Source organism: Lynx canadensis, chromosome F2 (assembly GCF_007474595.2).
Source record: "Lynx canadensis isolate LIC74 chromosome F2, mLynCan4.pri.v2, whole genome shotgun sequence".
Lineage (NCBI taxonomy): Eukaryota > Metazoa > Chordata > Mammalia > Carnivora > Felidae > Lynx > Lynx canadensis.
The window spans coordinates 77,775,981-77,793,031 of NC_044320.2; the positions used below are offsets into that span (position 1 = coordinate 77,775,981).

The 17,051-nt window shown below is 41.1% G+C and overlaps 1 protein-coding gene across 2 annotated transcripts in view; it reads left to right on the forward strand.

Annotated features, from left to right (window-relative positions):
* RB1CC1 (RB1 inducible coiled-coil 1) overlaps nucleotides 1–17,051 on the forward strand; it is a 94,341-nt gene that overhangs the window by 9,868 nt on the left and 67,422 nt on the right. For both annotated transcript variants that reach the window (XM_030304114.1, XM_030304115.1), the window contains exons 2-3: nucleotides 14,966–15,080; nucleotides 16,005–16,126. In XM_030304114.1, the coding sequence (XP_030159974.1) occupies nucleotides 16,056–16,126 (71 nt within the window). In that variant the 5' untranslated portion in view covers nucleotides 14,966–15,080; nucleotides 16,005–16,055. The remainder of the gene's footprint in view (nucleotides 1–14,965; nucleotides 15,081–16,004; nucleotides 16,127–17,051) is intronic.

Genomic DNA, 17,051 nt, shown 5'->3' on the forward strand with positions numbered 1-17,051 from the left:
TTACTGAGTTACTAACCTGTTGCTTTTAGTTTAAAATTGCTTTGGGTTAGCTTTTGTCATACAAAGTATGACTTCATTTTATAAAAATTAAGTTTATACAGAAAACGAGCATTGTGCCAAATTTTAGAAAATCTTGACTATTTGGTGAAAAGTAGTACTGTGTTATGTACTGGGCTTAAATTTTATGTCATATAAAGTTAATTTCCTTTTTTTAAAGTTTATTTTGAGAGAGAGAGCACGACGTGCACGTGAGCGTACACAGGGGAGGGGCAAAGAGAGGGAGAGAGAGAATCCCAAGCAGGCTCCTCACCGTCAGTGCAGAGCCTGACATGGGGCTCGAACCCACAAATTGTGACATCGTGACCGGAACCTAAGTCAGGAGTCAGATGCTTAACCAACCGAGCCCCTCAGGTGCCCGCTCCTAAAGTAAAATTCTAACTGTTTCGGCGACAGTTGACTTATATACTGGCACTTTACCATTGCTTGTAAGAGTTTAGTTCTGGATCGTTTAGATGTAATCCACTTAGAAATTTGGTAGATTTTATATGAGTTAAGGGAAAATGTGCTTATGAGCAATCCCAACTTTGTAAGTTGATAAAAGGGTTAGCTCTTTTTTATTTTAAATGTTTGTTTTTTATTTAGAGAATGAGCAAGGGAGGGGCAGAGAGAGAGGGAGAGAGAGAATCCCAAGCAGGCTCCTCTCTGTCAGCACAGAGCCTGATGCAGGGCTTGAGCTCATGAACCCATGAGATCATGACCTGAGCCGAAATCAAGAGTCAGTTACGACTGAGCCGTCCAGGCCGCCCCAGCATTAGCTGTTCTTAATGATTGATTTCTTCAAGGAAGTTAGTGAGTTGCTAAGCTTATCCTCTTTAACATTTTAGTAAATGTGGTCAAGGAGGCTAAATCATTGGTCAATTCACATACCCTTTTTTGGGTATTTTTTGGAATGGCATCACCTTTGTGTGGACTCTCGCCTATCTCATTCTTTTCTAGAACTTTTGCCTGCCTCTCTGTAGTGTTACATATTGCATTGCACTGTCACGTTCACTTTATGTAACTCAGCTCCTTGAAAGGAGAGCTGATGCTTCTTTTTTTAATCTTTAGAGACTGGCTCACTAAGTAAGTTAGAAACGAGTTTAATGTACATTTGACTATCTGGCATTTTATAAAAACATGGAGGAATTAGCCAGTATACCCTTTTCAGTTTTTAAATTTTTTTTTTCAACGTTTATTTATTTTTGGGACAGAGAGAGACAGAGCATGAACGGGGGAGGGGCAGAGAGAGAGGGAGACACAGAATCGGAAACAGGCTCCAGGCTCCGAGCCATCGGCCCAGAGCCTGACGTGGGGCTCGAACTCACGGACCTCGAGATCGTGACCTGGCTGAAGTCGGACGCTTAACCGACTGCGCCACCCAGGCGCCCCCCCTTTTCAGTTTTTAGGTGAGGAAGCAGATCTGGTGAAGGTTCTTAAGGTCACAGAAGGAAAAATGTGAATCTAGTATAACACCCAGATCTTTTTAACTTCTGTTCCAGTATTGTTTTCGGACGACTTCTGTTCATTTTCAAGATGACCAAAGATGTGCTTGATTACTAATGCCCCTTTTTGCTGAATGTGTTAACAATTACATACCAAGGAGCAAACTCAGCTTTGGATATCTTATTTTGATTGCAAGAGAATAAGAATATGTACATTAGACACTCTTACGAATAAAATGCTCCAGTGGGTTCTCCTTGAGCCATTTTGTGTTTCTGATTTCACGGTTTTGGTTCTTGCTCTAGTCCGTCTCCAGAGCCTTGGCCTCATTTATTGACTGTCCAGTGTCTAGTAGTTTAGGTAGTGAGTGTGTGGTTTTTTTAAAATTTTTTATTTATTTTCGAGAGCCACAGAGCACGAGTGGGGGAGGGGCAGAGAGAGAGGGAGGCACAGAATCCGAAGCAGGCTTCAGGCTCCGAGCCGTCAACACAGAGCCCGACGCGGGGCTCGAACTCGCGGACCGCGATATCGTGACCTGAGCCGAAGTCGGCCGCTTAACCGACTGAGCCACCCAGGCGCCCCTGAGTGTGTTATCTTGAAGAGCGATTTAAGGCACGGCCGACTTTTCTCTAGCCATTTACAATACGGTTTGGGGAATGTAAGACATTTGGCACGTGGGGAAAAATGTAGAGCAAGATGTTTATTTATGTTCTGGATACCAACACTATTACTTGATTAGTTAAAATTTCAAGTGTGGGTCTGGGGCGCCTGGGTGGCTCAGTCGGTTGAGTGTGCGACTTCGGCTCAGGTCATGATCTCGTGGTTTGTGAGTTCGAGCCCCATATCGGGCTCTGTGCTGACAGCTCAGAGCCTGGAGCCTGCTTTGGATTCTGTGTCCCACCCCCCACCCCACCCCCGTCACCCCTCCCCTCCTCGCACTTTCTCTCTCTCTCCCTGCGTCTCAAAAATAAATAAACGTTAAAAAAATTTCAAGTGTGGGTTTTAAGTGCCTAAGGAAGATTGTTGGCAGCCAGTAGATTGGTGGAGAATTTGTGACACAGGATGTTTGTGACTTCATGGTTACAAAATGGATGCAGTGAGATGACATGAAGGACCAAGGCTTATTCATCTCTCATCAGGAGATGGGTTTCCGTGGTGTGGAGCTTCATGTTATGAGGCACAGAAAGGCAGTCTTGGGTTGTTTACTCCAAGGAGTGTAGACAGTTGAGTAGATGTTATGAAGCATTTTTAGTTGGGGAGAAGTAAAGTGACATTAAACTAAGACCTAAGATTATTTAGTTGGTTGTGTCCTCCAGGATGGATTTGAGATGAAATCTATCGGTAGAAGGAGCTCAGTTAGGTTATTGTCAGAGCTCGGGCACATAGGAGGAAGCACTGGATGGGAATAAGGGGAAGAAGGAAGTACACAGACCAAGCAGTCTCGTCACACAGATGGCATCTTAATTATCTTGTGAACCCAAAGAGGTCAGTAGGAGCGACACTTCAGTAGAGGAAGTTCTGTTTAAGGTAGGGTTGATTATTATTATATTGTGTTTGGTTTTTAATTAAAGAGCCTTGGGATACCTTGGCTCTAAGGAAACGACCAAAAGCTAGTTGGTTGAGGTCTTTCTCAGTTAACTGTTTGATCTCTGTTTTGTTGGGTACTTGCTGCAAGTGGTATGCTAAGGGTACTTTTCCTCACGAGAGCTGATTCACTCAATAGATGCCCTTGAGTACTCTGTTGTGTTTCAAGAGTGACTTCCTGTTCCTAGGTAACACTTTGGAGTATGTAATGTGCACTTGGCATTGTGCTAAATATTAAGCTCATTGCGTAGATAATTTTACTTGTTTTCCACAAAGCTTTACGAGACAGGTATTGTTAACATTCCCATTTTACACATTAGCAGATGGAAATCCAGCTGTGTGGTGACAGGGGGCCCCTGGGTGGCTCAGTCGGTTAAGCGTCTGACTCTTGGTTTCAGCTCAGGCCACGGTCTGTGGTTTGTGGGATCGAGTTCTGTGTCAGGCTCTGTGCTGACAGTGCAGAGCCTGCTTGAGATTCTCTCTCCTCCCCCTCCCCCCCCGCCCCCCTTTGCTCCTCCCCTGCACTCGCATGGACACGTGCTCTCTCTCTCAAAGTAAACATAAAAAAAAAGAGAGAGAGATTCAATTTTGTCTGTTTCTCTAAATAGATAGTTTCAACCCTGTACATAAACTGTGTCTTACAGACTCTTGCATAGGTGGGCACCTTGGGTATCATCAAGGTCAGATTTTTTCTCATTGCAATGTTAGGTCCAGGGAAACTGTTAACTCAAAAGTAAATTTTATTTTTCATGTCTGTGGTGATTTTTGCTGAAGAATTAAGGCTGAGAGTAAGAAAGCTCTGCATATCCTTTATATTGTATATTGATTAGATGTTGATACAAAACAGAAGTTTGATTTTTATATTTCTGTATATACATGCTTACTTATAGGAAGTTGTGATTTTCATTGACTGAAATTATTGTTCACAAAGTCCATACATGTATACGCGATTCGCATATCCTCACGTTCACGCACTAGCTGCAAATATGATCTGCTGAGATTCGATATGCTGGGTCCAGACTTATTTAACAAGTTGACAAGTCTCTTTGAGAAATTATGGGAAAGAAAATTTCTCAGCTCTGTTTTACCACAGTGAAAAGCTGCTTTTAGAAAGTGTTTCAACAACTCACTATCAACATGAGAAAATATGACCAATAGATGTGGGGGGAAGTTAAATTTTTGTCCAGCATGGATGGTGGGAAGTGTAGGACACAGAGTTTCTCACATGCATGTAGCCCTTTGTTAGGCACTGTTAGGGGTTAGGTTTCAGAGCAGACAAGGTTCTTTACGGCAGCCTTTTATAGGGTGTGCTTGCTTTAGTGAATAAGTCCTAGCATTGCTCAAAAAAGCAAAAATGAAGCCATCCAACCAAAATACAGAAAAAACAGATTATTGAGCCACACTTTTAGCTGTATCATTTTTCTTCTTTTGTAGGGATGAGGAACATCTGAACTGCTCTGTAAATTTTATTCTTGTATATTTATATTTACTTATTACAGAAAGTAACACAAAAAGGCAGAGTATTGAGCCACACGTAAACATCATTTTGCGTCCATCATTTTGTGTCTGTAGTTATCTCATGGCCAGTCTTGTTTCAGTTATGGGCCATACGGGCCCTCCCCTCTCCCCGCCATTTCCCCTTCTCTTACAATTTTAGTCTTATTAATTTTGAAGAACAGATATGCCCACAATAGCCCAGCAAGGAAAATGTTTTCTGTCCTTTTGAGATGAGAAAACTGAATCTTAGGGCGTGTACATTACTTAACTCGCTCAGCTTGTAAATGGCAGGATAAGAATTTAAATCAGGTGCGTTAAACTCTTCCTACATAAAAGTCCATTATTTTTCCCTCACTTTAGGTCACATGATAACCGGGAAGGTGAGGTATTCTGGCAGCAGCTAATTGTTTAACTAGATTTTTACTAATTCCAATACAGAGGTACTTATTTTTACTGTTTTGGTGCATTTTCTCTGTCATCATTTTTCCTTTATTCTTTTTGCGCATTGTAATTCTGTTGCGTGTACTGTATTCGTTCAACATCGTAACCTTGGTAAATATTACTGTATATCCTATTTTACCATGTGAATAGTTGAGTAGGCAAGTATTTTTAAAAGTATTCACAAGTAATGAAGTGTTTTGTATATACTTCAACTATACTTCAGATTATTTCTGTAAGATGATTTTTACGATACAATTACTAGGTGAAGAGAAATGTGTGTTTATAAAACTTACCTACCTACTCCATGAACACCAATTGCTTTTCCAGCAAGGTCGTAATTATAGTAGATTCCCACCTATAATGTGAATGTTGAATATGATTGTCAAAATGCTTGTGGTATTTTTTGTACTGTCTTATGGAAATCTGCAAACGTATACAAAAGTAGCGAGAATATATATTTGTTAAGTTTTTATTTTAATTCCAGTTGGCTACCGTACAGTCTTAGTGTGCAATATAGTGATCCAACACGTCCATCCGTCACCGGGCGCTCGTCATCACAGGTGCACTCCTTCATCCCCATCACCTATTTCACCCATCCCCCCACCTCTTCCCCTCTGGTAACCATCTGTTTGTTCTACATAGAGAGAATATTATAGGGAATTTCTGAACTGTCCCATCTCATTTGCTTTAATGGTTACCGGCATTTTGCTGATCTTATCTGTCCTTCTGCCCAACTGACTTTTCCCTCTCTCTCCCGCTTCCTGACTTTGTTTTTGCTAGACTGTTTTAAAACATCTCAAATACTATTTTACATATTAAGTTTTCAGAATTCGTTATTTCATAACTGAAATGCCATTATTATCCCGCAAAGGAATGGGAATTCTTCCATGTGATCTATACCTAATCCATCTTTAGATTTCTACACTTCAAAAATGTTTTTTTTATAATAGTTTGATTCAGAATCCAAACACATCCACACGTTACATTTGATTATTATGCCTTTTACGTCTCTTTTAATAAGTAGAATTCTTCCTCTCTTTTTGAAGCCATTTGTTAATCTAGCTCATTGTTCTGTAGAATGTTTATTTCTCCGAATTTAGCTGATTGTTTTTCTTACAGTATTTTTCTTTTCTCTCTGTACCCCATGTTACCTGCAAATTGGTAACCGTAGGTAGAGGTAGAGTCTAATAAATTTGGGTTTGTGTTTTTCGGGGGAGGTGGGTGAGAATATTTTCTAGGTATACTTCCGGTTGAAACACCTAGAGACACGAGTCTAGCGGTGTGACAAGTGATGGGTGTGTTCGTGTTTGTCGGCTTAGTTTATCTGTCAGATTTCTTCTACTTATTTTAGCGTCTCTTGATGTCTAGATCCATTATTTCATTGTCAAATTGTTATTTTCCATACTCTGTCTGTAGTAATAGCTTTTCTATAAAAAGGTGTTTCTTTATCATTGGTTACCCTGGAGTATAATTTATGTAGGAAAGAGAGGATAAATGCTTAAATCCTTTCCGTTTTTAGTTTCAGAATGAGTTGCTACTGTAAGTCACTGAGGATTTGTCCTTCCTTTTTTGTATCATTGTGAACGTGAACATTTACGGGCTTTATGCTAAGTGTTTATTCTTTTGATGCGCAAACTGCCCCATCTTAGTCATGGAAGCCCCTTCAGGCTGATTTCTTTGCCCTTTTGACATGGTCTTTCTTATTAGTGTTTGATAGCTTCTTTGCTGTATGGCACATGTCCGTGTTCTAGGCTTAGGTGTTAGTACATTTTCTGCTTTAGACCTTTGGAATCAGTCACTTTGCCAAAGGTTCCTTTTAGAAACCACAACATGGGCGTACGATGATTCTAGTCGACTCTAGAGTTAGAAGGTCCACCTCCACAAGACTGCTCTCACTTTGGATACTGGCCACCTGTTGGGTGGTGTCCAGGCCCGCCCTCACTTCAGGTCAGCTGACTACAAATTCGGGGTCCCCACAACCACCTTCTGGCTCGAGAATTCCCTAGAGTGGATCACAGACTTTGGGGAAAATGCTATACTATTTATGGTTTCATGTAGTGAAAGGATACAAATTAAAATGAAAAGCAGGCAAGGGAAGATGTACATAGAGCAGCGTGTGGAAGAGAGCGGAGCTCTGGTTGCCCTCCCCCGTGGTCGGGGACAGCATTCCTTTCTCTTAGCCAGAGGGGGTGACACTACCTAGAGTAATGCTCACCCCGAAAGCTTACCTGGGCCTTTGGTGTCCAGAGTTTTTATTGGGGCCCTGTCACCTTTACAAGGCGGCTGACTTCACTCTCTGGCTCTTCCTGGAGGTCCAGCTAATGTCCTTTGGTCTCCATTTTTTTCTGGAGACGGGAGCCGATACCGTGTGTCCTCCCACCCCTGTCATAAATCCCGTCGTTAGACTGTTCTAAAACCCGCGGACAAAGACACTCCTATCAAGCAGGACATTCCAGAGACCTGCAGTTCCCCTCCTTGTAGCCAAGGTTCAAGGCCAGACCTCTCTTTGGACAAGATTGATTCTTTACTACACAAGACAGTGTGGGCACTTAGTGCTCTAGGGTTGTCACTGCCTCTATTTCAGGGGGCTGTGCAGTGTGTGTTTTGTGCAAAGAGACATCTTTGGGCTGAACGTTTCTAAAGTCCTTTCTTTTTGTATCGTATTTCTTCCCTTAGATTAAAAATCTAGGGATCTTAGGCTGGAACTCTTGTTTGTTTGGTGGGTGAAGATCTCTTTTTCAGATTTGTATTTCTTTGATTACTGAAGAGGTTTCATGTATTTTCCTCACTGGTTAACTATTTCAATAACTTTCTCTTGCACTGTTTATTGTGGATTTTTGCGATTTTCTTACTAATTAATAGGAACTCCTTTAAAAAAAAAAAAACAAAGCCATTAACCCTTAAGCACTCGTTGTAACACTGTCCCACGCGCCAGTTTTGAGGAGAGAGATCACGTCCTTTGATACTCAAATGGTGAAGCAGGTAACGGAAAGATTCATCCTTTTTTTGGACTTCACGCTTCCCCAAAGTCAGAAAATGAATGATTACTGTGACCTGCCCAGAGTCCTGTCATCTGTTAGAAAGAAAGCCAGGAAATTGGGCCTGTCTCCTGGAGGGCTTCCTGTTTGCTCTTGCTGCTGTCATTTCCATGCGGTGTTACCGTTGCACCCAGCATGTCTCCCTCGAGGCTTCAGCTCTTGGCTGTTTGGTGCCTGGTGATAAGCCGGGGTGTGCAAGCTCTCGCTGAGCTGGCCGCAGTTGCTCAAGGCTTAGAGCAGAAGCCGCCAAACTTTTTCTATAAAGGATCAGATAAGTATTTAGGCCTTGCTGGTTAAGAGGCAAGATCAAGGCTATTAAGTAGGTGTTTACATCACGAGAGAAAAAACTCCTGCCTTGCCCTGTCCCGTGTGTCCAGAATGGGCCATCCAGGGTGCTGGGCACGCTTTGTGTTCAGTTGCCATCGGTTGGAGCTTTTTTTTCTGGACACACGGGGGCCACCTGAGGGATAGGGGCCTGGCAGGCTGGGGGTAGAGGCCAGTCAGTAAGTTTTACTCTCTGTCCAGAGGCTCCCAGATCCTGAGGTGCCCTTCTTCCTGAAGGTGCGGCAGGAGGCCGGGTGACCTGGGGCTCCCATTCCAGGACTGGTTTCACTCCTTGCCGCCAGCGGAAGCTGCAGAGTCCCTGACATGGCGGTGGCCCCAGTGTGTACCCTGAGTAGCGAACACGGCACTGGGAGTGGAGGTGGGTCTTTGCAACTCCACCTGTCCCTTGGAACGGTGCCCCCACAGCCTGTGTGGGCTGCAGAGCAAAGGAGGCCACTGGCAGCATTTTCACTCGCCCGTGTTCTTCTTGGCTACCATGGACAAGTTCTTCTGTGTACATCCCTTTATCTGTGAAGTTTTCGGAGAAGCCCACCGTGCAAAGATGACCCACAGTATGGAAGAATTTCCAGTCTTTGCGGCGTGCAGGGAACCGTGTTATCTGTGTACCCAAGGGAATCTTGTTCTCCCATAACCTGGGTGCACACCAGTTCTTGGATGGTGACTTTTCATTTGAAAACGTTACCGTGTTAAATTTTGAAGTGTTCTGCCATCCCACCCCCCTTACTTAATTTTAGAATTTTTTTCTATTATATTTAGGAAAATGAAGACTTTTTTTTAACGTTTATTTATTTTTGAGAGAGAGAGAATGTGAGCAGGGGGAGAGGCAGAGAGAGAGGGAGACACAGAATCCGAAGCGGGCTCCTGGCTCTGAGCTGTGCGCACAGAGCCCGACGTGGGCCTCAAACCCACTGACTGAGATCATGACCTGAGCCGAAGTCGGACGCATAACCTCCTGAGCCACCCAGGCACCCTTAGGAAAATGAAGACTTAAAACTGGTTGTAGAAAGTGATAGAATTGTTGAGTGTGTGTGGGGGGGTGAGTATTGGGATTTGTAAAGGAACAATAAAATAGCAAGTCATGGGATGTGCTTCCTAGATGTTTTAGCAGCATGTTCATGTTCTCCTTTCCTTCTTGATCCGGCCATCGATTTGAACTCTGGTTGTTTTTGTTATGGGACTTTGAGAGATAAGTGAACTCTTTTTAGAATCCACAGTTTTGTTATTGAGTTGATGGGGATAACACCAAACCTTCTCACAGTAGAAATTGTGAGGATATGTAGCTGGTATAGGTCTTCAGTTCATGTTCCCAATCAGTGGTAGTTATTGCTAAGTCAACAATATCCGTATCATTAAAGAATAAAACATAGAAGAGTGCAAGCATATGTTTTGGAATTGTTTTTAAATATAAATAATTGCATTTTTGTAGCTATTCTTTTTGAAGGTAGATGGAGTTTGTGTAGATATAAAATTCTCATGTTGCCCAGTAGGATGTAGGCTTCATGAGAGTAGGCAATTTTATCGTATTGTTTGCTCTTTAACATCTGAAGCGAAGAAAATGCCTAGGGTATACTATATTCTCAGGTGAAATTTTTATTGAATTAATGTTGTAAACTGAGGTGGGTTCAGACTCTTGGATCTCATATTTATTAAGTTTCTACCTTTAGGCAAGTCGAGTAATCTCTGAATCTGTTTCCTCACCTTCAAAAGAAAACAGTAATAATATGGATATCTTCTGTTACGAAAAATAAGGGAAACGTTGCATATAAAACTACTGAGCATAATGGCTGGCATATAACGAACCACTCAGTAAGTGTTAGTGATGATTATTTTATGTGCCGTGTACTTAGGACGTATGAAGTGAATAAAGAAGATTTTGTGGTCATGGAAGCTATTAGCCTGGGTTGTTTTGTTTTGCTGTTCCCTTTTTTATTTTATGTTTCTGGTTTTGTTTTCTTTTTAATTTCAATTTTAGTTTACTTGACACAGAGTGTTTTATTAGTTTCAGGTGTATCATGTAGTAATTCAACAATTCTACACATTACTCAGTACTCATCATAAGGGAACTCTTAATCCTTTACCTGTTTATTTCACCCATCCCTCCGCCCTCTTCCCCTCTGGTAACCATCAGTTTCTTCTCATAAAAAGTCTGTTTTTTTGTTTGTTTATTTTTTTCCTTGTTCACTTGTTTTGTTTCTTACATTCTATATATGAGCGAGATCATATGGTATTTGTCTTTCTCTGAATGACTTATTTCACTTATAAAGATACCCTCTAGAGCTATCTGTGTTGTTGCCTAGATCTATCTGTGTTGTTGCAAATGGCAGGATTTCACTCTTTTTTTTTTTTTTAATTTTTTTTTTTTTAATGTTTATTTATTTTGGGGACAGAGAGAGACAGAGCATGAACGGGGGAGGGGCAGAGAGAGAGGGAGACACAGAATCGGAAGCAGGCTCCAGGCTCTGAGCCATCAGCCCAGAGCCCGACGCGGGGCTCAAACTCACGGACCGCAAGATCGTGACCTGGCTGAAGTCGGACGCTTAACCGACTGAGCCACCCAGGCGCCCCTGGATTTCACTCTTTTTTGTGACTGTGTGTGTGTGTGTGTGTATGTGTGTACATCATCTTTATCCATTCATCTATGGGCACTCAGGCTGCTTTCATAACTTGGCTATTGTAAATAATGCTGCAGTAAACATAGGGGTGCACATATCTTTTCAAATTAGTGTTTTTGTATTCTTTGGGTAAATACCCAGTAGTGGAATTACTGGATCATATGGTAGTTCTATTTTTACTTTTTTGAGGAGCCTCCATGCTGTTTTCCACAGTGGCTGTGCTAGTTTGCATTCCCACCAACTGCAGGAGGATTCCTTTTTCTCCACATCCTCGCCAGCACTTGTTGTTTCTTGTGTTGTTGATTTTAGCCATTCTGACAGGTATGAGGTAATATCTCATTGCGGTTTTGACTTGTGTTTCCCTGATGATGAGTGATGTGGAGCATCTTTTCATGTATCTGTTGGCCATCTTGTAGGTCTGGAGAAATACCTGTTCATGTTTTTTTTTTTTTTTTTTTAATTGGATCATTTGGGGTTTTTTGGTGTTGAGTTATAGAAGTTCTTTATGTATTTTGGATATTTACCACTTGTCACACATGTCATTCACAAATATCTTCCCCTGTTCAGTAGCTTGTCTTAGTTTTCTTGACTATTTCTGTTGCCGTGCAGACACTGTTTATTTTGATGTAGTCCCAATAGTTTATTTTTGCTTTTGTTTCCCTTGCCTCAGGAGACATACCTAGAAATAAGTTGCTATAGTTGATGTCAGACAAATGGGTGCCTGTGCTCTCTTCTAGGATTTTTAAGGTTTCAGGTCTCACATTTAGGTCTTAATCCAGTTTGAGTTTATTTTTGTGTATGGTGTGAAGAAAGTGGTCCAAGTTTCATTGTTTTGCATGTAGCTGTCCAGTTTCCCCAACACCGTTTGTTGAAGAGACTGTCTTTCCCACTGCATATTCTTGCCTCCTTTGTTGAAGATTAATTGATCATATAATTGTGGGTTTATTTCTGAGCTCTCGGTTCGGTTCTGTTGATCTGTGTGTCTCTTTTTGTGCCAGGACCATACTGTTTAGGTTACTGTAGCTTTGTAGCATATCTTGAAATCTGGGATTGTGATACCTCCAGTTTTGTTCTTTTTTTCAGGATTGCTTTGGCTATTTGGGGTCTTTTGTGGTTCCATACAAATTGTAGGATTGCCAGTAGGCTGACATCGATTCAAAGAACACTGGGGTGGTAAGACCATGGAGCAGTTATGATTCATTTTACTACTTAGATTTTTCTCTTATGCTTTCTAGCCTACATCCTGGGTGGTAGTTGGCAATAAATGAGGATTTAGAGAGTGAAGCCTCAGAAGGAGGCCTCTCGTCAAAGTCGCCAGTTCAAGGGCTTTAAATAATAGGTAATGGAGGAAGACATTGGGTGTTCTATCAGGTAGGTCAGGAGGTGCTTCTCAAATGATTGTCATTGCCATCACTTAGGACTGTTAGAAATGAGCTAAATGACAAAAGACAAGTAGTGTTGTCCAGTCTGCCTGTACAGTGTAGCAAAAGCATAGCCTAGGTCTGGGGCCACAGCAATCAAAACTCTCCTTGAAATCCTTGAAATCGCCTTACGTTATTCATGAATTATGCATATAGACTGATTCTCACATACGCTTTGTGTAGCTGTTTTTGTAAGCATTGTTAACGATTGTGCTTTTTAGGTTGAGCTGTTACTCAGGGTGAGCACCAGGTGAAGAGATTGGTGTTCCTTCAAAGGCACATAGTAGCTGCTGTATTTATCAGAGTTTCCCTTATTTACTGTAAGGATGATGGAATAGGAGAATGGCACTAGGACATCTTTACAGTAATTTCTAAAGCCTCTGATGAGCTATGGGCAGTATTATACCTAGATCATGAAAAGAAAAAGATCGATGAAGTATTCCAGATTGAAGGAGATTAAATAGATTTAACGATTAAATACAGTATATTATCCCGAATTGGATCCTAGATTGAGGGGGAAGACTGGTATCATTGGGGCAATAATTTGAGTATGGACTGTGGATTAGATAAGAATATGGCATCTATGTTAAATTTCATGATTTGATGAATGAACTCTGGTCATTTATGAGAAAATTCTTGCTGTTAGGATGTATGCATCCTGAAATATCTATGAAGAATGAGCCACTCTGTCTGCAGGTTACTCTTAGATAGTTCAGAAAAATACGTCTTGTGCGTATGTATTTATGTGTATATGTTTATTTGTATAAATATACGTGTATCTATAGAGAGAGGTGGGGGAGGGAAGGAGGGGGGCAGGCATGGAGCATTAAGTGGCCCAAATGATAAAGCAAATGGAGCACAATGTACCGAGTTGGTAACACTGGGTAAACGGTGCAAGGGAGTTTCTTGTACTATTTCTGTAACTTTTCACTAAGTGTGAAGTTATACCAAAACAAAAAAGGTAAACAATATTTAAAAGGAAACAAAAGTAAAAACTTCGAATACTGTAGTGATTGTGACAAAGATTTTATATTTAGGCTCACAAATGTTGTGTCTTCTTGTACTGTTTCACTCCACCTTTGCAGGACAGTCTTAATCTCATCCCCATGACCCCGTTTAAATGTAACCTACATAGGGCTCTACTTTGATTATCCACATCCAAAGTAGGTCCTTCTTGGTACCCACACTCCTCTTTCGTTGCATTTATTGCAACTTATGTTTGCTTTCTTTGCGTTTAATTTCTTTTTCTCCTTCAAGATTGTGATCACCACCAGGGGAAAGATCTTGTCTGTTTTGTTCACAGAATACATAAACTCAATAAGTGTTTGTTCTGTGTAGATGAATTAATGAATTAATGAATCATCTCTGGTACCGATATTCCTTCCATTTTAGTCACCGTACTTTTAGCTACTGAATCCTTCAGAAAACAAGAGAACTTCGTTTAACCCGTAAGATAAAGTGTACTCTTGGATTTGGGTGGGGGGTGAGGTCCCACCCAAACCCTGGAGAGTTGGCAGAGGAGAAGGAGCCCAAGCAGGGGTACTAGGGTTGTTTGTTGAATTCTTACTCCCCGCCGAGTGCTGTGCTAATAGGTACTTTTTCTCCCTTAATTCTCATAATATCCCTGTGATGTGGGGTGCTGTGTTTATTATCTTTTGCTGAGTATAAGACACGTTTCAGTCCACACTTTCCGGGCACAAGTCAGCCGGGTCCTGTGTACGGAGGTCTGTCAGAAGATCGCGGTGAACGCGTCTGCCGGGGCCGGGGTCTCGTCTGAGGCTCAGCCAGCGAGGGATCCCGCTTCCAGGCTCAGTGGTGGTTGTCAGGGTCAGCTCCCCGCAGCCCGTCAGACCCAGAGCCTCAGCCTCTTCCCGAGGCTGACTTCAGTTTCTTGCCACACGGGCCCCTCCGTGGCAGCTCATTGCTTATCGGAGCTGGCAAGGGAGGGAGTCAGCTGGCACCGGGCAAGTTACAATCTCGAACAGCAGTCGTGTGACAGACATCTCGTTAACCTTGCCGTATTTCATCGGCTGGACGCAGACCATGGGCCCTGCCCACGCCTCGTAGAAGTGGGGTGTCACCAGGGTGTGGATTCCCGGGGGTGTCACCGGGGTGTGGATACCTGGGGGCGGAGGGGCGATTTTAGAGGCTGCCTGCCACAGGTCCCACTTTTATTCATTTTATGAAACAATAAATCCAGACCGCTAAGAAAGTTGCCCAAGATGCTACACGAGTAACGGGGCCAAGATCACACCCCGAGGCGGTCAGACTCCACAGCTGGGCTCTTTTTTACCATTATATTTTAAGAACTAAGAAATGGCTGTAGAATTTGACAGTTTGGGAGAGTTCTTTAGAGACTTGTGTTTTAGGTCTTTTAATGGAGGGCTATGGGTCAAAATTACACTCTTGTGGTTTCAGTGAATGTGCAGGTAGGAAGACAGACAGACTGAGTTTCAGGAGGGAATTCTTAAAGGAAGAGAACAATAACCATATGTTGTCATATACTGAATTATTTCTCTGTGATAATCCAGAAATTCTTCTTTTCCAGTTCCCTGAGTTTAACCAGTAATGCCATTCAGTTGCCAATATCAAGCAAAGCAAACATAAGCCAGTTTTAATCTGCTTTTTAAGAAAAGTGGTAGTCCTTTTCATAGTGCCTGACGGTAAGTCACCGTTCCTAAATTCATAACTTTTTTTTATCTAGCGCATGTAAAATAATGATTTTACAAACATTATTTTAAGGCTGTCTTCGTTTTTTCCTTCTTCCCTGATGATTTTCCTCCAAAAGAGCATAAAGAAAGATATATTCTAGCATCTAGGACTTGATTATCTTTCATCACTTTCATTAATTAGGTGGAATATTACTCTAATTGTTAAAATCAAATGCTAGATCTTGAAATCTGTCCCTTCTTATAAATGAGGAAGTTTATTTTTTATGTGAGGTTTTGACTTGGACAACTAGTTAATGGCAGAGTTGTTTTGAATATTCTCTTCTCCAGACCTGTGCACTTTCCACTGTTCAAGGAGATGATATAACTGTTAGGGTCACAGTTTCTCGTGGAGCATTTCTAACTCAGTGTGGAGGTGGAATTTAGATTAAGAGACAGCTGGTGGAAGGAGTTGGAACTAACTCATTTCCCCTAACTTGCAAGTAGTGGCTACTCTTATTTGCTCTTAGTAAGTTTAACCTTAAGACAGTTTTTTTATTGTTATAAGGAGCCAGCTGGGGAGGAACTTTTTGAGTGAGGAAGATCTTTGATCAAATGTTTAATTTTAATTCTTAATATAGAAAGGTACATGAGAACAGTGTGAAATGTACACATAATTTTTGTTCTAATTGCTGACCTCTTCCTTAAAGCTAATTTTTGAAATGTAGAACAATTATGCATTTTATTAGTCTCACTGCTGTTGATTTTTTTTAGCAATGGGTTTGCCGAATTGTCTGGTTAATCATCTTAGACCTCAAAAACTTTGTCGTCGTCGTCGTTGTTGTTGTGTGGTCCAACTATACCATGTCTTATGGGAGGATATTTGTATTTGTTGTTGTGTTTGTAAAACTGACCGTTCTTCTTATCTGTTTCTGTTAGTAACCAGATCAGAGTGTGAGGTATAAGCTCACAGAATCCAGAGAAATCATCATGAAGTTATATGTATTTCTGGTTAACACTGGAACTACCCTGACATTTGACACTGAACTTACAGTGCAAACGTAAGCTGTATTTCACTCATTGTCATCAGTTTCGCATTTTGTATATGCAAAAAGTTAAAGTATTGATTTGGAGAAAACTTTTTTTGTTAAATAAGGGTAGTGATATCTGAAACCTTCGGTCTCCGCATATTACGTGTATAATTGCCATCCTTCCTAAAATGCTGAAGTTAAATTCATAAAATTATGCTTTGTTCCATTTGTGTGAATATATTATTCATGATAAACAGACTTACCCACAAACGAACCGATTTCTATCAAATAGAAGTTTTCATAGTTGATTGCTCGTCTTAAGTTTCCCAGGACACCACTAAGGAAATTACTGCTAGCTACATAAAGCAATATTGTCGGTCCCATGTATTTTGGTGGTTGATTTTTATTCCTTTGTATGAATAAAGTCAGTGGTATTTGTTTTGTTTGTTGTTGCGAGAATAAAATCAGTTTAATATTTTTAACCAATTTAGGAAGACTCATACATCTTAATAACTCTCCAACTTTACGGGGAATTCAAATATTTGACTAATGAATGCCCTCCTATATTTGTGAAAGGTGGGGAGAGGTGTCAGGGGCAGCGAGGCTACGTTTTGGGGCCAAACAGCAAGAGAGGAAATAGTAACAACTATTCCTGCTTATATTTTGGCCGTAACAGCAAAGACTGGATAGCAGTACAGAATAAATAAATCTGACACGGAAGATATTATGAATAATTTGTGGAATTAATATTCTTAGTTTTAAAAGTGGAATTTGAATTTATTTTCTTTCTTAAAGTTCTAGTTTTTATAAAATACAATTTTACCTGTAAAGCAATGATTTTCTGAAAGATAGGGAAAGGAAGCAGTTTCTTGATTTATACTTCATGTAGTTTGTGTAATGTGATGTGGGGATTTTAACAGACATCTGTGTTCTGAGAATTTTAACAGACCTGATG